Below are 22,719 nucleotides of genomic sequence, written 5' to 3' on the forward strand. Positions count from 1 at the left end.
CACCAAAGCCAATGGTGGTCGTGAGGGTGCTTAGTACAGCTATGGGATCTTCATCCAAAGCACACTGAAGTCAATAGTCTTTCTGCTGACGTCACTGGGCTTTGGCTCACACCCACAAAGTACTGAGCACTATGCAAGATTAGACCCAGAGTGACAGCCCTTCACTAAATTTGTGGTGTTTTGTATTTTCTAGCAACTAATTGGATTGGATTAAGGAAACTGCAAGAACTTGATGTGTCTGACAACAGATTGGTGGAGCTCCCCACACTGTTCCTTTACTGCTTCAAATCCCTAACCATCCTCAATGTTTCCAGAAACAATCTGAAATTGTTTCCAGACCCCTGGGCCTGCCCCTTGGTAAGTCAAACTGCTCTGGTGGGAGCAAAAGAATGAGGAAAGCTTTCCACGCACAGGACAGTGCAAAGAAATGGGATGTGCTACATTAAGACTCTGTCTAGCTTCTTAGGCTGAAAAGCTGGTCTCCCAGTGCAGTGGTGATACCAGGGTGATTTTAACTTTTGGATTTTCAGGGTGGGTTTTTGGAGATCCACTGCGGTTCAACTCTGTTCATGTGGATATTCCCAGTAGGGCCAATGGTACCACTGCCATGGATAAAGCAAACAGCTTGGACCCTGCGCATATGACCGAAGGATGTACTGGGTCGTGTTACAAAACCCACAGCCTTCCTTCAGATTAACTTTAATCAAGCCAGTGGATACATTATGAGACATCAATACCTACATGTCATTGTGTATTTCAGGAGGAGATAAATGTCAGTGTTTCATGGATAGTGGTAAAAAATAATGAGTGCAAGAAAGTATTTTGTTGGTTAAATATATATTTGTGGGGGAAGAGTTACAGTCTTCAAAATAACAATTAAAATGCATATCCTTAAAAATGGATTTGCCTATCAATTAAGTGTATGCTTGTAGAGTTTATTGGGGGTTGCTTGGAATTAGACTTGCAGGAATTGGATCTTAGACCTACAAGTGCACAATTCCTTGTTGTGCAGTAGTTACTCTTAAAAAAAACAAACTAGGAAGGCTGCATGAATCAAACGTGTTAATGTATAAAACGTGACAATTGATCAGCATGTTTCTTGAAAGATGTATGTGTCTTAAAATTTGTTATTGTCTCAGTATTTTTTTTTTCATGCTTCCAGAAATGTTGTAAAGCATCTGGAAATTCATTGGAGTCCCTCCCGGACACATTGACTGTTTTCTGGAAACATCACCTCAGAGAAGTGGATTTTTCTGAGAACTCACTAAATGAAGTTCCACAAGGACTTTTCCAACTTGAAGTAAGTGTAAAACCCTCCTAGAGCTTTTTCAACAGAACCTGTTCAGGACAGGAACACCAACTGCAGCGTGTATGTGATTATGAACAAGGGATTAGAGGATCTTTGTGTGTTCAGTAAGATAATGTCCCTTTGCTCCCTTTGCAGAGCTATTGTGCGGGCCTTCCATGCAATATTTAATAGCTGCCCCATTTTCTCCAAAGGTGCACTTTAGCCATGTCCCAAATGATCCTTGTGTATTGTTTGTAACATGCTTTAGGATTCCTTTGAGAGCTATTTTGGTGCCTGCAGCTGTGTCTTTAGGACTGCATTTTTTTAAACCAACCTCCATTTGGTAGTTGCAAGTCAGAGTTAGACGTCCAATGTCTAACTTAATTGCACCCACAGGTCATTATGAGTGCAGAAGGGAAGGCCAGTTTGTTAATCTGTCCCAGAAAGCACTATATAAGCAGGAAGTATTATTGTTCATTGGGTCCATATTAGTGCTGTGTGAAATACTTGCTTTGAAACCTGGTAGCATAGGAAACCTGGGTTAAGGTGAGTTACAAACTCAAAGCGCAGACCACGTTCATTGAAAGGTTCATTGTGTTTGACAAACCTTTCATGCAAATGCAGGGCCTCTTTCCAGCTAATAGGACAGATTCATGATTTTGCTCCAAACTTGTTCAGAATTTGTGGTTTCAACATGAACCAAGGCAGAACTCAACGGTTTCATCTGAGTTTCCATTTCAGATTGTGAAGCACAGGGGCATAGTCTTGAGTGGATTGAAATCAAGGAAAACATTTGTGAAAGTGCCAAGATTTTCACAGCTCTACCCAGCATGGAAAATTGAGTGGTGACAGCATATGTCCATGTCTGTCTAAGTCAGTTTACTTGGACACCAAGGGAGCAGTTGTAGCAGGAAAAACATCTGACAGGAAGGTGTAAGATAAGCCACATTCAAGAGAAGCCATCCTGGTCAGCCCTGATTTCACTTGAAATCCCCATAAAGGTAGTGGGAGAACAATGCCTCTGAAAATAATTCTTCACCTCCCTCCCCAATCCCACTCAGCTAGCCTGTTCCCAATGGAATGCCCACAAGGGAAAGGAGGAGCGTGCTAGAGAGATGCCTCTGGCTTTGTCCCGCTAATAGGAACAGAGAAGATCACTTTCTTCCTAAATTATTATTTGCAGCAGGCTACAAGTGACCTCTGCATGTGCGAGTTGCCTTTTCATTACATATATTTTTAATGATTTCTGCTCATCATTTCCTCTATCCTGGCACATCTCCGGAAGGATGAAATCTATGTGCTATTGACTTTAACATCACTTTTACTTTACTTGACTTTAACATCACTTTTTTTTCTCTGAAGATAGTAAAAATACAAATGGGAGAGATTCAGTCGACACAGCAAATGCTGGACACTAGATGGTGCTCCAGGGTCACATTTCATCCTACACTGTAGTTTTTGTGTATGGAAGGCTGGATTTGTGCATGATGTGATAGCTCCCAGGGCAGCATGTCTAAGTGGAGTTGGATAAATTCTCCACTGGGCTGTGTGATTTAGAAGCTGGCATACTTTGGCAGGCACTTGGGCATCCTAGGTAGCTCCAGCTCACATCTCTGTTTCTTTAGTCCTAACCAGATAACATTAAAAAGTGCCAACTCACCCAAGTTACCCAGAGCTAGACTGAGATGTGATTACATGTGTGCCTAAGGGAATCGGAGGAAATAAGAACAATAAACCTTCATCTTGGATGTGGGTGCATTGGAGCAAATGAGACTACTCACCCACTTGCACCCTCTCTAGGTTTATATAGGTGGCGAGGGGTGGAAAATGGACAGAACTTTGATGCCAGCCCGCATGTGCGTACATGCTCACTGGCCAGCAGTAAATTACTATCCCAAGCCCATGGAGCAAGGAAGAAGTGTGTCTCAGAGGAGCATCTCTGGTATAATGCTGCTGCTGGAATGTTGTAGTCCACCCATCACCCTTTGGTCAGTGCTGGGTCTAAAGTCAGGATCTGGTCCATGGTAAAGAATATGATTTAGATATGTCATTGTTCAGATGTGGCAAGAGAAGGGGAAGCTAAACCAGCTCATGTTCTATGATTCCTTGTGCAGCACAGATGTTCCTACACAAGGTCCTTTTCAGCTTTGCTGTAGAGCCCATTATCCTTTTCCAAAGAAGCTGGTACTTTTCCAAGTCATGGCTCACTTCTCTAGAGAAGTTGATCACTCCTGGAGAAAGACCAGGAACTTTTCTCTGAGGGACATATGCAAAGCAGTCCTGTCATGTTTTCCAGATCCCTTACAGGTTGACTCATGCAGCCCCTGTCATAAGGAAGTGACAGTAGCTTTTTCCACTCTGTTTTAAATTATATGACAGTTCCCTTATTGTGTGTTGTGGCAGAAAAGAGAAGGAAGTTACCTACTATGGTCCATTTCTTGCTCCTGACAGCGCCCCATCTCCCTGAAACTTTGCCAGTGGACAGTCACGATTCTGGAAATCTGTGGTGATACCTGCAGGGAACTTGGCACAAAGTGTTGGGTGGAGGCAGATTCTTCTTGTCAAACTGAGGTTGATTCCAAATGTGCAATGATTTTGACAAAATGTGGGGGTGGAGTAGGGGGAAGGCTGTATGGTTAATTTGTTTATACTTCTCTGGAAGTCTCTGGTGTCGTTCAATTCCAGCATTTAAATTGACTCAGCATGTTCCTTCACCAGTTCCCTTCCAATGGCCTTCTCTAATATTTCACAGTTATCTATATTTGTTACTTTTCTAGCATTATGTCAAAGCTTTGTTGTGCCCCTGTCCTGGCACTGTGCAAGTTACACATTAAATACCGACCTACTCACCTGTTGATAGGCGGCTACCCTGGTCCCACTCCGATTTCTTATTCTTCTATTTGACCTCATCACAGAGGAACAATCTCACTTTCTGAGACAGTGTTATTGTGGCTTGATTAAGTACTTGCCACACTATGCCAGCACAACCTCTTAAGTGGTATCCACCATTTACACTAAACCTTAATGGCATATGGAACATAAATGGTGTCTAAAATACCTAGGGTCAAATTCTCTGCTGGCACAACTCCATTGACTTTGGGTATATTACACTAACTTCAGTGGAGTTATGCTAGAAAGAATTTGGCATTTCTAGGTTAGAATTCTGCTTATCTCAGATCACATCAGGGGATGTATTGACTAGGACTTGATTAAATTTTCAGTCAAAAGCTGTCTTCCTATGGATAATTGGATCTTTGACAAAATGAATATTTTCTTGGAAAACATTGACTTGCTGAAAAAACAAAAACATTGTGGCCAAAAATCCCAAAAGTTTCAATTTTAGGCCAATACATTTTTTAATCAAAAGTTGAAATTTCTCATGGGGGAACTCCTCATCCCCAATTTTCCATCTAATGCTGACACATTTCAAAAACTATCTTCTTTTCCAGCTTTTAAAAGCACTTTATAGTGCCTTTGGGTATTGTCCTGTTGCCTTACTACCTTGAGAACATCTCTTCAATGAAAATCTACTCTTGTTTTATTAAAGGGACACCATCAAATGGTTTTAGCTTCAAATTTATTTGTAAAGCAAGGTGGGAGAGTGGGGAGATTTACAAAATCTGGCATAAATCATTTTTTTGTAAATTTCAATTAACTTTTTAGGAGGGAGGTGGTATTTGGAATTTCACCATATCTCCGTGGTGCTACTTAATACATGAAAGCAAGCAAATGAAACTGAGTACAAGTAAAGAGTAAACCAATAGTGTAAATGGTGAAAGGAAATGTAAATCTACTTTTAATAATCTAAACCACATGTAACAAAAATATATGCAGATTCTACTGTATAGGTAGCTCACATTTTACATTTTGGATTTATACAAGAGAATATATAATCTGAAATATGAATTAGTAGGAGAGGGCCCACTCATATCTTAATCCACACACATATGCAACACCTATGACAAACATATGGCATAGTATCCATATAAAACATATCTCTTATCTACATGGGACTGTTTCATTAACACCAAAGCTGACGTTTGGAATTTATAGTTGAATCTTTCAGTAATTGTGTTGGGCTAAAAGGAGATGCACTAAATGTGTGTATTGGAGAGAGTTAAGGAGGGGAATGTTTATATCCTAGGAAGCTAGTCTCTTTGTTAAATAAGAAGTGCTTTCTTAGTTTTCCTGTGATTTAAGGAGCTGTACTTACCAAACCTCTTTCTGCTTGTTTAATGGATTGCTTCTTGTAAGTGCAGCCTATTCCTCTTTCAGGCGCTGGTGTCACTGAAGCTTTTGGGAAATCAGTTAGTTTCGTTGCCTTCTCAAGATAAGTGGACTTGCAGGCAACTTAAATCACTGGATCTTTCTAAGAATCAGCTTGGGAAGTAAGTGTTCCTTTTAGTTTGTGTCAGAGCTAAAATTTAAACTAAAGATTAAAAATTAATAACAAAACCGATCCCTTACATGTGGTAGAAAGTGACGATGCTTTGACAGACTCGCTGGATTAATTCCCTCTATATAACATATAGTTATCCGTACAGCATGGACCACATCTTCTTTTGCATCTCCAAAGTGTCTTGTACACCCATGGCATTGAAGAAATATTACCCTTAGTTCCTTTGGATATAGCACATGACATTATATCATGAGTGAATAATTATTAGTGGTAATAAAATGTAGAACACGCTTCACTCTGAGTGGTTTACCAATGCAAGTACTTATTTGTGGGGAGCATATCTTAACCATAAGCGTTTTGTCTGGGCTTAAACTTTTGTACTTCTGTTGGGAGTACGTGTTTTGAAAAATGTTAATAATCTTTGGGTTTGGTTTTTTTCATTAAAATGTAACAGGCCATTAGCCCATAGCCAGACTAATGACTTTGGTGATTTAGAAAAGAAAAGAAAAATTCGGAGTGATATTTTTTCCATTTAGAAAACATTATAAGGACGTTTGATAGGCAGACTTGCGGGTCTGTTCCCTTCTCCAGCGGTGACTGTCAGCGCATCCAGCTTGCATGTATATCATCTGGGTGTATGCCCAGCAGCTCTGCTAGATTCATTATGATTTGCCCTGCCACTAGTCTGCATGGTCCATGTCAATAAAGAAGGATGTATAAATGCTCTAGAAATGTCTCGGCCCGCCTCCACAATAGCATTCGTGGGTCACCATGTCACAGTACTAGCTGTAGCAGGAAAAGGCTATTCTCCAGAGTCTCTCAGTTTGCTATTTGACAATCTCCTAAGCCTTGATGCCAGTAAAGAGAACGCAGTCAAGTGTGCATTTCCCAAATGGAATCAACACGATGCCCCAGAGCTAGGCTAATATGCTGAATGACAGAGATGAGTCTGAACCAAAACCCTTGGGTCCAGACGGTTCTGAGTTTTGGTGGTGTTCAGAACTGCTGCTGAACTGTGTGGCTCAGACTCCTCTTCCACATTCATGGGAATGGGAACCAGCAAAGGCTGTACTCTGACATTGTGAAGCCTTGCAGAGGTCCAAATCCTACAAGGTGCTGAGGTCCCAAAGGGTGGGCCCATAACAGTACGGGTTCATGTGAATGTCCCCCCAGCGTGGCTTTGCCTTTCTCAAGCATCGCTTTGTGCATTTTGTTTCGTCCGCAGGAGCGAGGAGGGGTTTAAAACAAAGCGGATTTCCTTTTTTACCACAAGAAACCGAGTGCGTGCAGGTACAGAGGCAGGTATGGTGTGTGGTATGTCTCCTGGGAAGGAGATGGTCAATTGCGCCAAGTGAATTCCAAGGGTGCAGGGATCCTCCTGGAGTCTGGCAGATGAGTGGTCAGTAGTGCAGTGACATGAAAATAAGACGGGAAATGCTTTTAACGTACAGATTATTATAGAACTGGTCTATCCCCTCTGCCCAAATGGCTAGTGGGTGAAACCTGCTTCTCTCCCTGAACTATCAGTCCCTCTCTTTGTCCAAATTACTAAAGTGCTTGATGCAGAGTAGCAGCCGTGTTAGTCTGTATCCGCAAAAAGAAAAGGAGGACTTGTGGCACCTTAGAGACAAACCAATTTATTTGAGCATGAGCTTTCGTGAGCTACAGCTCACTGCATCGGATGCATTGTATTTCTGTTGGGAGTACATGTTTTGAAAAGCTAGTCACTCTAGCTAGTGTGCCCGTTAGTTCACTGAGATGGGGAAATGAACCAATAATTAGATGATCCCAAGGGGAATACAACTATGTCGCTGAACTTGCAAGGTAGGTTTTGCCCTTTGCCGCTTTGATGATTGCCAAAGGTCTGGCAGGAGATTTTCTGGATTACCACCTGTGAAATCCCATAAAATTCAAAAGACCATTTGAAGATATCCACACTGATCCCTAATCTCCCTAATCCCTAATTAATTTGCTCTGCTTTTCTTTTTGTTTGTTTGTTTTTATTTTAGGCCACTCTGATCTTTTATGTGCTGCATTCTTCCTTGGGAGTACCTTCCTGACAGTGCATTTAACAGTGTGCCCGGGGAATTGCACAGAACGGAATAAAATTCAGGTTTTGTGGTGACCGTTAACATTGCCCTGGACATCCTGATGAGAATAGTCCACTAACCATATAGTCTCACCTCACTGCACTATGAATGAATCCCTCTATTTTTCCCCTTCCTTCATGGGTCATGGACAAAGCAGAAGCATTACCCCCAACACACCCATGACCCTTGCAAATCTGCATTAAGACAAAGACTATAATAAAATCTCATGCTTCAGGGCTTTAGCTGGTTGGCTACAGGGGTCAGGAAGGAGCTTTTCCCCTGGGGCACCATTGGTCAGATATGTTCTGGGAGTAGTTTTGCCTTGCTCTGAAGCATCAGGGATTGGCCACAGCTGGAGATAGGACACCTGACAGATGGATCTGAGGTCACAGAGAGAATCCTCTTCCTAGATGCCTGGCTGCTAGGTCTTGCTCAAATCCTCTGGGTCAAACTGATCTCTAGATTTGGGGTCAGGAGGGAATTTCCCCCCAGGTCAGATTTGCAGGGATCTTGAGTGTTTTTTGCTTTCCTCTACAGCATGGAGCATGGATCACCTGCTGAGATCATCCAGGCACACCTCACCTAATCAATAGCCAGCCATTGCAGGGGCCTCAGGCATTGGAAAACATAGTCCCAACTACATATATAAAATGATGGAGTCTAAATTAGCTGTTACCACTCAAGAAAGAGATCTTGGAGTCATTGTGGATAGTTCTCTGAAATCATCCATTCAATGTGCAGCGGCAGTCAAAAAAGTGAACAGAATGCTGGGAATCATTAAGAAGGGTATAGATAATAAGACAGAAAATATCATGTTGCCTCTATATAAATCCATGGTACGCCCACATATTGAATAGCGTGTGCAGATGTGGTCGCCCCATCTCAAAAAAGATATACTGGAATTGGAAAGGGTTCAGAAAAGGACAACAGAAATGATTATGGGTATGAAACGGCTTCCGTATAAGAAGAGATTAATAAGGCTGAGACTTTTCAGCTTGGGAAAGAGACAACTAAGAGGGGATATGACTGAGGTCTATAAAATCATGACTGGTGTAGAGAAATTAAATAAGGAAGTGCTGTTTACTCCTTCTCATAACACAATAACTAGGGGTCACCAAATGAAATTAATAGGCAGCAGGTTTAAAACAAACAAAAGGAAGTATTTCTTCACACAGTGCACAGTCAATCTGTGGAACTCTTTGCCAGAGGATGTTGTGAAGGCCAAGACTAGAACAGGGTTCAAAAAAGAACTAGATAAGTTAATGGAGAGTAGGTACATCAATGGCTATTAGCCAGGATGGGCAGGGATGGTGTCCCTAGCCTCTGTTTGCTAGAAGCTGGGAATGGGCCACAGGGGATGAATCACTTGATGATTACCTGTTCTGTTCATTTCCTCTGGGGCACCTGGCATTGGCCACTGTTGGAAGACAGGATACTGGGCTAGAGGGACCTTTGGTCTGACCCAGTATGGCCATTCTTATGATTTCTCTTGTTCTCTGCCTGTGGCACACAAGAGTCACGAGGACTGAAATGCTTTGTTCAAACCCAAGTTATTGGGCTCAATACAGGGTTAACTGTATTGAGCCCAATTAACTGGGTGAAATTTAATGGCTTGTGATACAAAGGAGGTCAGACTGGGGGATCTAATGATTCTTTCTGGCCTTAAATTCTAAGGAACCATGAAACTTGCAAAATTTCCTCTCCGTGGAGGTAGAAGCTGCTGTCCAGCAAGTAATGTGTGTGTTCATATGAAGAAAATAAATCTCTGTTGTGCGTAAGATTTTCTTTAACTAGTTACAAATGAAAAGAGAAATAGCAGGATTTACCTAGAAAGATAAATGCTGTGACATCAATCCCGAGTATAGAACATGTGGGAATATGACCCTGAACCTTTGTTCTAAAGAGTTTGTCAGCATCAGGGGCATCATATCCTCTCTGTAAAGCTATTACAACAGCTGGGGGCCGGGGGCGTGAACGGAGGACTAACCCCAGGGATGCTTTGAGCCAAAGATCTGTCCTGGCCTTACTACCAACCCCACCCCACTCAAATCCTCCGGCTATTCCAGTTAATGCCCATCTTCTGTGCCTACTGTTGTCGAATAATGTGAAAAGAGGAGCTGAGAAGGAGAGACAAAAGGAGAGAAGGAGGCACTTTCGTCAGGTCATGGAGCAAGGGGATAAGAGGTGCATTTGTCAGTATGGGCTAGGTGATGTCGATCCAGCAATCAGCTGCAAATGGGGAAGGGTCTCAGCAAAAAGGATTGGTGTGTGTTATGTTGAAATAAGAAACATGAATGTTATAACAAGAAGATGGAGATTCAGAGGGCCAGACCTTCAGCCCTGCCATAGCTCCTTATGCTGCTCTGGCCGTGCAAAGGGACATAAAGCTAGTTTAACCAGCTCCCTGGGGATTCCTTGTGCAATGAGAATCCCCAAGCAATGCAGAGCCAGCAATGCAGAGCCAGTCCAGTCTTCATAACAACCCCTTCCCCTAGAAAAGGGGGTGGGACCTTGTGAAAGGGAGTATGGCCTGAGTGCCATGGCTCTCTGACAGTCCCTAGCTAGAATGTCCCCTTTGATACGTGGGTATCTGGGTGTGACTAAACTTGGGCCAGGGGCCAAACCAGCTCCCTGGCTGGCGCCAGGACTGGACAGCCACAAAGATGGAGTAAAATCACCTTTGTCTCCCAGCTTCTCCTCCTGTCCCAAGTGCAGCTTGGTGAGACCAGAGGACATGACCAGGAGTTTAAAGGACATTTAGTGAAGACAGGAGTCAGAATGCATCAGTTTCGTACAAAAAGCTCCCTATATTTAATATAGTTTTACCAAGTAAACTGTTTACTTATGTCTAGGAAATTATTTACAGAGGATGATTTACGGATACTCAGTACACTAGGTTGATAAAACTCAGAATAAACTTCTTGCATATGTATGTGGTTGCATTTGTGTAGTTTACCCATCCAAAAATATTTTTAGGATGGGAATTCTTTTAACAGAAAATCCAGACCCAAGCCAGAAAAGTCATACATAATTCATGAATAAATAATTACAATTCATAAACACTTTGAGCCTGCTTCTAACATAACACACTCTTTTCTATCTAGGGTTAGGAAATGAATTGGGAGCATTGCTGCTATTTTTGGTAGTTACTCCTGTGTGTCCAGGATGGACTGAATCTGTCTGTCTATAGCTAGATTAGTTCCATTCATCCATACTGAAGAGGAGCAATAAACACTAAAAAGATTAAATTCATAACAAGTCAAAAAATGAGTGAACTGAACCCAGGAGTGTTGGAGGAGTGTTCATCCTCAAATTTAAAGACGTTAATTTTTCTTGTGATTCACTTTACTGGTACTTTCCTCAATTTCATTTTCACTGTGGCAATGCACAGTTAGTTGATGATCACTGCCTACATCTGCCCTTCTGTATACTTGGATGTCTTGAGGTGACGATCAGAACTTTATTCATATGATTTTTGCCATCAGGTGAGAACCACATTGTTTTATGGTGGTGTATGATGAAGGAGTATCCCTCTAACAATAAGATGGTTCAGTTGACATAATTCAAGCAAGTGTTCCCTGTTAAGTGAGCCGGTTTCACCGGTGCCCTTTATGTCTGTCGTGTCATGATTGTCTCTCCCCACCACAGCATTTATATCACCCATAACAATAAAAATATCATCATGTGGGACTTGCTGATGAGCTTCTGAAGACCGTTATAAAAAGTATCCTTATTGTCATCATTGAATTCTCTTGTTGGGGCGTAGCATTGAATGATGGTCATTTTTATATAGCGTTTCTGAAATCTTGCTCATATCATTCTGTCATTCACTGGTTGACAGTCTGAAATGGCTCTTTGTGCAGCATCATTCCAGATCAATGCAGCTTCTTCTATGCCTCCATCTGGGGCCCTTGAGTAAATCTTAGCTTTATTGTTGCCTGTGGTGAGGGCCTACATTGACTCATCTGCCCACTGTAGTCACTGTCAGATCCTGCGGCTCGCTAGCTCCCCCTCTGTGCAGGGTTAATTCCATAAATTGACCTGATTCTCTGCTCACCCTGAACTCTTGTTGAGTTATTCACATGTAGTTATCAGAGAGTATTGTGGCCACATTTTGGCTGCTCTTGTGAGAGTGCAGGGAACAAACTTCCCAGTGCTTGTGCTCCTTGCGTGCAAGTTATGGGGCTGGATTGGGCATGGATGTCATTGCTCGGACCGTGATGCATCTCAGAGCAGACGCTGTCCAATAAGGAAACACATGCTACTCCACCAAAAAAGAAAAATTAAATGTTCTTCTAGACACATTCCCATCAGTGACTGTGGAGACATTCGGTCTGCCTCAGTGCTCCACAGGTAGAAGGTCTCAGTTCACTGCTGGGGGTTTGCACCTCTACACGAGGGCAAAATCCAACAGTGCTGTGATTGTAAAAACCGTAATCTGGGCCTGGATGCTTTATTACCATTGTTTCTGTTGGTGGTCACTTGCTTTGCATGTATTGCTTCATGGTAACTAATTCAATTACCTAATGACCTTGCTGAAATGTTAAAGACCAAGGGTTATTGGTCTAGAGCCTTGTGGCATGTTCTGTTTGCTTTCATCTCAGCATTTATTTTCTCTCGTGTTGTTTCAGGTCCCTTCTTGGAGTTTCCGGCATTCCTGAGTGACTCTCTGGAAGTCCTGTATGTAAATGACAATAAGCTAGACACCGTCCCACAATCCATTTGCCTTCTGAAAGGTCTAACAGAGCTTTATTTAGGGAAGTAAGTACATGCCATGAAAAGCCACATTATTACTCTGCTGCTTTGACGACCAACCTTCTGTCTGAGGCTACATCTACACTACAAGCTGGGGGTGTGATTCCCAGACCCGTTTGATAGACTCATGCTAGCTCTCATTGAGCGAGCATGCTACAAATACTAGTGTAGACATGGTAACTCGGGCAGCAGCGAGCCACCCCCCAGTACAACCCCACCCAGACCCCGTGGGTACATACTCAGCCTTGCCACTGTTTGCTGCTGCCGTTGCTACTGCATTTACACCACTATGTTTAATGCTCTAGTTCGGTGAAAGCTAGCACAAGCATGTCTGCTTCAGCCCAATCTCCAAATGTAAACGTAGCCATAGAGTCGAGGCGATGAGCACATGTAAAGTCAGAGGGAGTTGAAGACACTCAGCAGCTCATAGGATTGGGCCCATAGATTTGTATAATTAGGTTGGAGATTTTAACCTTTAAACTCTAGAGTAAGGACAGTGGTTGTAATGGGCGGAGCAGAGAACTGGATGCTGCTGGCCTGAATGCTAATCCTGACTCTCCACTGTCTCCTTCTGTAGCCTTGAGCTTTAACCATTCTGCCCAAGCTTCCTCATCTACAAACTGGAGATGATAATACTCACCTGCCTTACAGGGGTGCTGTGGGGGTTAATTAAATTTTACCAAGCACTTTGAAGATGGAAATCACTATGGAAGTGTGCTGAGTATTATGAAAATGTTAATGGAAGAGAGGGGCAGATCTTTGTGAAGACAGAATTGTGTAATATGGGAGCCCCTAACAGTAGCTACGTACTTACAAAGCCTGGTTGTTGGTAGATTGATTTATTTTCCAACAGTAACCCTGGTATCCGAGAGCTCCCTCCAGAACTTGGACAGCTGGCTAATCTTTGGCAGCTGGATGTTGAGGAACTAAATATCAGCAACATTCCTGCAGAGATCATAAAAGAGGGTAAGTCTGTATTCTACACGTATTTTAATAAATTCATCTCTTTGAACAGAGCATCAGAATTACTTTTTTTTTTATCATCTTGGACATGAAAGAACTATATCTGCATAGGGAATGTTAAAAGGAATTGCATAGGGAACTTCCCACACAGTGCAAAGTCAACCCCAGGACACAACAGGGGTCCAGGCCCTCTCTTGGCCATGGATGCTACCACACAGTATCTACCAGTCTCTCCAGTGGAAGGGGAGGGGACACAGAGAGAGGTCCGAGTCTCTCTGAGGGGAGGGGAGGGGAGGAGAGGGGAGGGGAGGCAGGAAGAGATCTGGGCTGGTTCCGATTTCTTTGGTGGCAGGGGAAAGGCTGAGAGACCCCGGTTGATCTGCCTCACCCAGGGCCAGTCCTTGGAGATGGGGAAGAAGTAGCAATTGAATCTCTCAGCCACCAGCATGGCCTGAAGTAGGGGCTGCATCTCTTCCTGGGGCTTTGGCTCCCAAGACACCATGCAGCTGGCTCCCCATTTCCCAGAACGCTGTGAACCATCTCCTAATGCAGCCTCCTCCACCACTTCTGGTTCCAGACCCCCACCTTGGGGAAATTCTGGTTGCGCCACTGTTCAGCCCTCAATGCAAAACGCCAACTATTGGCTCCGTTTACGAAAGATTTTTACGTCAGAAAAATGACCTGTAAATGCAACCTTTTGTTGGCAGTATATTATGCCGGAGAACTTTTGTGGTGGATTTTATAGGACTGCAAATAGTTTATAATACTTTGACAGCCCTTCTAAAGCATTTTTCAGAAATGGCCCAAAACATTGCAGAGTAACGTGATGGTGTAAGCTGTCGTGTTTTTGACCAATTATAACAGCGTAGTCTTTTATTTAAAAAACCCTAATTTTTCTTAAATCAAGTGCTGTGGTCTAAACCTCGTTTTAAGTAGAAACATGAAAGTATAAGAATGTACTGAGTATTTGCCAATGCTGCATTAGTGTTTTATGTTTCCTTTGAGCTTTTGAAGAGTGAAAATGAAAGTATTTTTTTTCTCTTTACACTGACTCACTGTAGCCTCTTGCTGTGTTGACTTTTTGGTGGGATCAGATCTGTCCATTAGGAATTTCGTTCCTTTTGTTTATTCGCTGAGCCCTTTCAATCAACAGAGAAACCGCCGTGAAAATACTTCTACTACCGGCATACCTGCTGCACTAGATTTTAAATGTGCCCTGCTGCACATTGCTAACCACAGGATATGTTCACCCTTTTTTCCAATAGGCCCTAAAACAATATTAGCATACTTGCGGGCACAGCTGCGCAAAGCAGAGAAATGCAAGCTGATGAAGATGATTATTGTCGGTCCTCCACGGCAGGGAAAGTCAACACTTATAGAGATCTTGCAGACAGGGAAAGCCCCACAGATGATGCACAGTGATGCCACCATACGGACAACAAAATGGGAGCTTCAGAAACCAGCTGGACTCAAAGCCAAGGTGAATAATGGTCAGAGATAGTTTGCTAGTGTAGAATGGTTTGGAGCAGGAAGGATCTCCAGTGCGTCATGTAGTCTGCCCCTTAAAACAGTGGTAGACTGACTTCATTACCCTAAACCAGACCTTGTAGATGGTGTTAATTTACTCTTGTGATTCACCATTCCCTTTGTCAGCTTGCTTCATTGTCCAGTTGTCTACATTCCTACACTGTAGTTAAAAATGTTTTTCTTATTACAGCCTAAAGCTCTTTCTTCTAGTTCACTCTTTGCTTGGTAGTCTCTGCCCTCTTTAAAACATCCTTTATTCAGTGCTTAATTTGTAATGAAAGACATGGCAGGGCTCAAGCAATTTTTTTTACATTCGTAACTGATACAGCAAGCTTGGAGATGCCGGGGCTATGAACTGCCAAGCCTAGAGGTGCCGGGCTCAGCTCTGGCAAGCCCTGGCACAAATTAAGCATTGCCTGCGTTAATCACTAGTCATTTCTCACATCTTCCCTTTCTACTAAACATGCCTAGTTCTGACAACCCTTCATCATTTTATTCTGGGCACTAAGGCCCAGATCCACAAAGGTATGTGGGCTCCTAACTCCCCTTGAAACCAAGTGCATCTAAGAGAGTCATCTAACTGCCTTTGATTTCAGTGGGTGTTAGGAACGTAACTCATGTAGGCATGTTTGCAAATCCCATTAGGTGCCCGTCTGCATCTTAGGTAGCTAGTTATCTTTGAAAATCTGACTCAGGGAACTGGTTGAAATCAATGGCCCTACTTGTCCAGCTTCCAAGTGGAAAATAAGGATTTGGAAGAGAAATGAGTGGTCATAGGCATAAGGCCCTGCTTTGCTAGGTAATGTATTGACAAGAAGGAACCCTCTTGGGCAGAGAGAGCCTGGGGAGACCAAATACTGCCTTCTAACCAGTGGCTATAGCACCAAATTCAGGACTACAGTAGAACAACTGTGTTCAAATCTTCAGCTGGCCAAGAGCTTTTCCCCCTAAACTGTTTGTTTCAAGACACTGAGCCCTCCCCATTTTTGGCAAACCTTATGCCATGTTTTAAATAGATGCTCACCATATGAAAGATTAAATCTGGCTCTGTGAGGCAAGCTCCTGTGGAAGAGAAAAGGGGACAGTTTAAAAAGAAAAATTCCAATAGCAAACAGATGCTGCAAAACATTTTTTAGATTGGTGGAAAAGGGAAAGACATTTCTGCCAGGCCTTTATGATAAAGCCCTATAGAGTTTAATTGGGATGAGACCAGTAGGATCCTACAGAAACGTAACCGAATTTACGGTACAATCCTATGGAATTTAATGGAGAATGATATTTTATGGCTAATTGAACTAACGTATAGAATTGTAAAGCAGGGATGAATTCTGTGGGGTTCACATCCGCTATAGGAATGTAAACATTTTCTATTTGGTTCCATGGAACTTTTCCTTAAAGCGGGGGTGTTTCTTTTCCATTCTTTCTAAGTTGGGTGCAGTGAGTCACAGCCTAGTGAAAGAACATGGAGATGTTTGTATTGAACAGAGAGCCCTGGAGATACAAACTTTTCAAGGATTAGCATCCATGGAGCTCCCTTCGATTAACCAAGTTGTCTCCTGCATTTCTGCAGAATGCAGCCTCCAGGCAACACTTCACTGATCAGGAAAATCTAGTTTCAAGTCTTAGGCCTTTAAAGTGGAATTTAATATTCTGACAAAGTTATTGCGTGACCTGCAAAGGACTAGAATCCTATAAACAATGGCCAAAGGGTCTGGTTCTCACCTCACTTACAATGGTGTAACTCTGTTATCTCGAGTGGAATCATTCCTGATTTACCCCAATATGAGATCAGTATCAGGCCCTATGTGGCCATAAGACTCTGCCTTTACTAACACTGAATTCCACCACAGGACAGTAGAAATGAGCCTTCTCCTTCAGTTGCATCAGAGGAGGCGGGGACACAGGGCGGTTCTCGGGCTCCCGCATCCGGGGCAGGCGGAGGGGCCCGGGCTCCCTGGCCTGGCTCTGGCTTCTGCCTTGGACGGGGCTTCGGGGGGAAGAGGTGTGGCAGATGTGGACCACAGAGGGGGCGGGGCCTCGGGGCCCCCCACTTTTAGGAGGAATCCATTGCCCCTGGCTTGTACGGATAAATGCATAAAAGATACTGAGATACTACACTGATGGGGGTTTATAAGCACCATAGATAGACTCCAAGCTGTAGGGGGCAGAATCATATGCAGTACTTTAAAACTTCCTATCAAATTCACAGCAGCCTGGATTTGAGAGTGCTCTTTTGGCCCACCTGTGGCATTACATTGCACCTGGCATCAGGGTTTCTAATGACATCCAGCAGGTGTTAATCAGTGGCATGAGAAGCTTTGAACGCCAAAGTATCTAGACAGATCCTGCCCTTGTGCAAGGTAAACTCAGCCTTGATGGGAATCGGGAGTAAGGATACATCTACATTTCGAGCTGGAGATGTGAATTCCAGCTCAAGAAGACATACCATGCTAAAAATAGAAATGTAGCGGCAGTGGTAGGAGGGTCTGGTCGCCCAAGTATGTGCCTAGCGGTCTTGGACAGGACTGTGCTCAAGGCAGCTAGGCCCTGCTGCAGCTGCTCTGTTTTTGGCTCAGTAGCTCGACCAGAGTTTACCTGTCCAGCTCAAGGTGTAGACATACCTTCCGTGGAATGAAAATGGTTTCTGCAGGGGGCTTCCCTGTACCCCAGCTCTCTATGATTCACTTTTTGGCTAACTAGCTTTAGCAAGTCTATCAAATATACCACAGTCAGGTCTGGAAACCGTTCTTATTCCTGAGCCAGTGAATTACATGGCTCAGAATCAGTCTTTCGTTTGTGCTGGAGCATTAGCTGGAGATTTACCAGTATCAGCAGTGCACCTATAGTCTTAGCAGGAAGTGATTCGTTCCCATTTCCCGCGTGCAAGTGGCAGCCACATTTAATAATTGCTTGTTGATTTTGATTTCCTTGAGGCACAATTGCAACATCGATACCGTTCTAATGGCATACAATATGCAGACACCTAGGCCTCAGTTTAGACTTCAGCTGTTATCGTCCCATGACGTCCTGTAGCTGTTTTATATGACCACTTCTCTTTGTCTAAGTAGATTGATTCCGTGGAATTCAATGTCTGGGATATCGGGGGCCCAGCAAGCATGTCGACAGTCAATCAGTGTTTCTTCACAGACAAAGCATTGTATGTAGTTGTATGGAACCTGGCACTAGGGGAAGAGGCTGTTGCAAACCTTCAGTTCTGGCTGCTGAACATTGAGGTAAGAGGTCCCTTCGGGTTGTGGGATTTTTTTAGTCGTATTTCTGCCCATCAACGGGGATGCTTTACCTTCATTTAGAACCTCTCTTATAAGCTCATCTATCTGTGAATTTTATGTTGTTCTTGGGATATAAATTGCCATTGTACCATAGATAGGTCAGTACATTTAATGGTTTAAATTCATCATCTCTGCACATCAGAGAGTGAAACAAAAGCTGATTTGTAAATTCAGACTAAGACAAAGCTGCAAATACTCATTAGTGCCTAGTCACAGTTTGGTTTGAGGGGATTTCTAAGCAGTTTCTATCTTGTGCTGGTTAGTCGCACTTATTCTATTCTTCTGGCCCAGACAGGTTCTGTTTTAACATTTTTTAGTTCAGATACGTAGGTCTCCAGTGCTCTCTGTGGCTGAATTCCATTCCCATGCATAAAGATAGGTCCGAGCTACAGGGTTGAGATTCAGCGTTCAGAGGTGTTTGGATCTGGAGATTGAGTTAATACCATAACAGAGAGTGTGGTTACACGGGAACCCGGGGGTGTGACTGTAGCTTGTGCAGCCGTTTCCACGTTAGCTTTAATCGAGCTAGTTCAGGTATCGGAGCAGTGAAACTGTTGCGGCACGCACATAATTACCCAGAATTCCAGGGGGCTTGTAAAGCCTGTGCTGAAGATTGTTCTGTTGCAGCGTCACTGAGCTAGCTAGAGTAAAGGCAGCTCTGGTATTTCTGCTTGACAGCAGATACCCATATGTGTAGCGTGGACGTACCCTGAGCTAGCCGCACAGTTTGATTCTAGATCCGAATTTCCCTGAAGTTCAAAGTTGTTTGGATCCAGGGGTTTGGTTCTGACTCTTCTCTACTAAAGTCTAAGCAATCCCATTGAGTTTGGTGAAATGCATTCCTTGACTTCTGATCACTTGTCAGTTCCGTACATTACATAGTCTGGGGCAAATCAGGGTCCATGTTTTTCCTTTCAGGCCAAAGCCCCGAATTCTGTCGTGTTAGTGGTAGGAACACACCTTGACCTTATTGAAACTAAATTTCGCGTTGAGAGGATAGCAACTCTTAGAGCATATGTCCTGGCTCTTTGTCGCTCTCCTTCTGGATCAAGAGCTACTGGCTTTCCAGATATCACATTCAAGCACTTACAGTAAGTACAATATCTCTTCATATCGTTGTGTATCAATCAGTGGGTTATACTTTATGGCCCCTAAATGTAAGTAGCTTTTGTAAATTGTATGTTTCCTTGGCAACAATAGGTCTAAAAACTCATTAGCTTTGTACTTCTTCTGTATATTGGATTTGTTCTGGTATAATTAGAGAGAAAAGTACAGCTATAGTGGTCTCAACATGGGCCTAAGAGGCAGGAACTGAGTTCTAATCACAGCTGTGACCTTGGGCAAATCACTTACCCTGCCTTCATTGCATCTCATTTTCCTTCTAAGTAAAATAAGGATAAATTTTTTTAACTAACTCACAGGGGAGTTGTATCCATTGAGTGATTAATGTTGCAAACACTTTAAAGATAAAGATGGCAACTGTTCTATAAAATCTAAGTATTATTACTGCCAATTAGCAATATACTAATGGGATTTGTAATATTTGCAAGATAAATGCCTTTATAACTTTACAAGACTATAACTACACATTCGTTGCATTCTCATAGCAACTAGGATTCCTGGTCATTGTGCTAGGTGCTGTACAAACCCAGAACAAAAGCTGGTTCCTGCCCCAAAGGGCTTACAGTCTACATCATTTTTTATTTTAGAAAGGCCAAAGAGTCAGCGACTGCTCATTATATAACCAGGTCATGGAGTTCAGCCCAACTTGCTCACGTCTGCGTGGTGTGAGAGTGCACTTGGGGAACAGTTGACTAGGCCCAGAAGCTGATGTTGAATTCCCGTAGCTGGGAAATGGGGTATTCTGCTGCACCAGCCGCTCACGCTCTGCACACACTGTCAGTGTGAAGATCTCTGCCGGGACATTCTGCATCTGGTAAACAGACCCTGCGCTGAGCTTCCCAGCCTCCTGGTATCCTTCCCAACGTCAGGAAAGCCACCCGACGCTTGGTGTATGGCCTAGCTCCCGCTCAGACAGAGTGTTCACGCTCACAGTCAGGGCGGCTTCTTTTATCAGCGTGCAATAGGCACTGTATTTCCTAGCTGCACTAAAACTAGGTCCAGGATACACACTTGTGAGTCCAGCTTTTACCTGGGCCTACCCTGCATACAGTGCTGGCTGCACTCGCAGCATATCACCGAATTTACCCTGGTACCATCATTTCCTACTCACTCTCATTACAGCCACTCTTTTGCCACTATAAAGCAGCCTGCCCGGACCTCTCTCTCTAAAGGGAACTCCCTTCACCCTGACCCTGAACTCTAATTAATATTCTTGCTCAGACTCTCCCCAGCACAGTCTGCTCTCAGCTCCTGTCAGCCTCCAGTCTCCTGTCCAACTTTCCTCATTCATTTCCTCTTAGCTGGAGACGCTATGCCCACTTCCTTCCCCCTACCCCCACCCCAAACAATTTAATTCATTCACCATCATTCACCTGGAGCTGGCAGGAACACGGCTCCCCCAAGCACTACTCGGGGACAGCCAGAGTAGTTGCAGAATGCCTTTGTGCGGGTGAGACAAAAGCACTCTTATAGGCCATTCATTCAGCTCAGCCCGGGTGTGTGAGCGCATACTTTCCTCCATCCCCCTGCCCCCCACCACTCAATGGCCAGGGTTTAAAATACAGGATTTTCCTTTAAAACAAATTTCTTCCCTTTCCCTCCCTCCCCACCATATGTGGAATCCATAAGAAAGAGTCTTTATGGGGAAAATCAGAAGAGGAGTGCTCCTGTGCAGCAAACAAGCAGGCCAGGAATAGCATGATAGGGAGACAAGCATTTCCTAGCTGTAAGAGAGATGGAGAAGGCCAGCTTGTAAGGACCCAGCATAAAGGGGGTCCAGCCAGCTGCAATTTGTGCAGGATCCAGGGTGGGGGAAAGGCAGCTGTGAGCCACCATTCTAACTCCCTGAACCTGAGGCTGGCTGAACCAGTTGGACAAGAACGGTCGCCTATGGACTGCTGACATCTCATACTCCCGGCTCATCCCAGAGCATTGCCGATGCAGGGGCTGGAGATTGGATGGTGGAGCGCTAGATACATTGACTTTGTGCCACCGTGGCATTCCCCCGAGGGAGGGAGCTCTGTGTCCCTGAACAATGCACAATAGATGGCACTGGGAGGGCCAGGATCTGGACCAATGTGTCTTTTTCTCACATTTCTTGGTATGTTTTCCCCAAGCCAAGGACCCTCATTGAGAGCACCCTGCCCCCATCCCACCTCATTTATTCCGGCACTGGAAATTAGAAATTCCAAATAACAGATAAAGAAATAGTGGGTCCGTCTACACTTCAGTTAAACACCTGCAGCTGGCATGTGTCAGCTAACTTGCACTTGGGCTGTGGGGCTGTAAAATTGCTGTGTAGACATTCAGGTTTGGGCTGAAGCCCCAGCTCTGGGACCCTCCCATCTCTCAGGGTCCCAGAGCTCGGACTCCAGCCTGAGCCCAAGCATCTAGACATCAATATTACAATCCCATCGCCTGAGCTCGAGTCAGCTGACATGCAGAGTAGACAGGCCCTAAAGAAAGAATCATAACCTGTATTAACGTCTCACAATCCTTCCCCCTGGTTTTTGTTTGCAGTGAGCTATCGTGTAAGACCCTAGAAGGCCTTGATGGGCTCCGCCAGCTGATATTTCAAGTCACTTGCAACATGAAGGATGTTGGCAGCTTTATTTGCTCGCAGAAGCTTGCAGCGAGATTGGTAAGTGTTTATTTTTTCTAATGAAAATTGTAGCGAACCTGGGTAATTTTTTGTTTTATGTTTTTATGTTTGGCTTTTGGTTATAGCTATAGGAAATACGTACAATGTATCAGCAGCCATAAACCAACAACAAAACAAGCAAACACAAATATTGTAAGTTATTTGATTTTGGAAAACAAACAAATTCATAAGCTTGCTTCTCAAACATGTTTTTGAACCCAACTGCTGAGTAGCGTGATTGTTGTTTGGAATTGGTTGTGCTATTTTTCTCATGTGACTTACAGATACCAAGAAGTTACCTTAGTCTCCAAGAAGCTGTCCTAGCAGAACAACAGAAAAGGAGTCAAAATGATGACGTGCAGTATCTAACAGACAAACAAATAGAGCAAATCGTAGAGCAAACCCCTGGAAATGATATCAAAGACTATGAGGACTTGCAAGCTGGTATGTCTCGGGAGCCCATAATTGCTTGGAAGTTAACGTTCATTGGGATTTATAAATATTATGAGAATGAAAGTAGCTGCTGTTCAGATCGTTACTGTAAAAGATTCTGAGTCTGTGCAGATCTCTATTCAGGTGATTGGTAACAATCATGGGTAGTGGAATCGGTGTCTCCAGGAGGTCTCCAGGGCTCTAAAATCAAG

General features: G+C 43.6%; 1 protein-coding gene across 6 annotated transcripts in view; it reads left to right on the plus strand.

Moving 5' to 3' along the window:
* The window catches only part of LRRK1 (leucine rich repeat kinase 1), a 109,783-nt gene that overhangs the window by 50,120 nt on the left and 36,944 nt on the right, over window positions 1-22,719 (plus strand). For 5 of the 6 annotated variants that reach the window (XM_048868360.2, XM_048868355.2, XM_048868356.2 and 2 more), the window contains 11 exons: window positions 194-357; window positions 1,163-1,300; window positions 5,564-5,676; window positions 6,913-6,989; window positions 12,409-12,538; window positions 13,386-13,498; window positions 14,761-14,975; window positions 18,091-18,255; window positions 19,231-19,403; window positions 21,955-22,075; window positions 22,360-22,519. In XM_048868360.2, coding sequence (XP_048724317.2) covers window positions 194-357; window positions 1,163-1,300; window positions 5,564-5,676; window positions 6,913-6,989; window positions 12,409-12,538; window positions 13,386-13,498; window positions 14,761-14,975; window positions 18,091-18,255; window positions 19,231-19,403; window positions 21,955-22,075; window positions 22,360-22,519 — 1,569 coding nt within the window. The remainder of the gene's footprint in view (window positions 1-193; window positions 358-1,162; window positions 1,301-5,563; window positions 5,677-6,912; window positions 6,990-12,408; window positions 12,539-13,385; window positions 13,499-14,760; window positions 14,976-18,090; window positions 18,256-19,230; window positions 19,404-21,954; window positions 22,076-22,359; window positions 22,520-22,719) is intronic. The other variant, XM_048868359.2, reaches the window with a different exon arrangement.

Source organism: Caretta caretta, chromosome 10 (genome assembly GCF_965140235.1).
Source record: "Caretta caretta isolate rCarCar2 chromosome 10, rCarCar1.hap1, whole genome shotgun sequence".
NCBI lineage: Eukaryota > Metazoa > Chordata > Testudines > Cheloniidae > Caretta > Caretta caretta.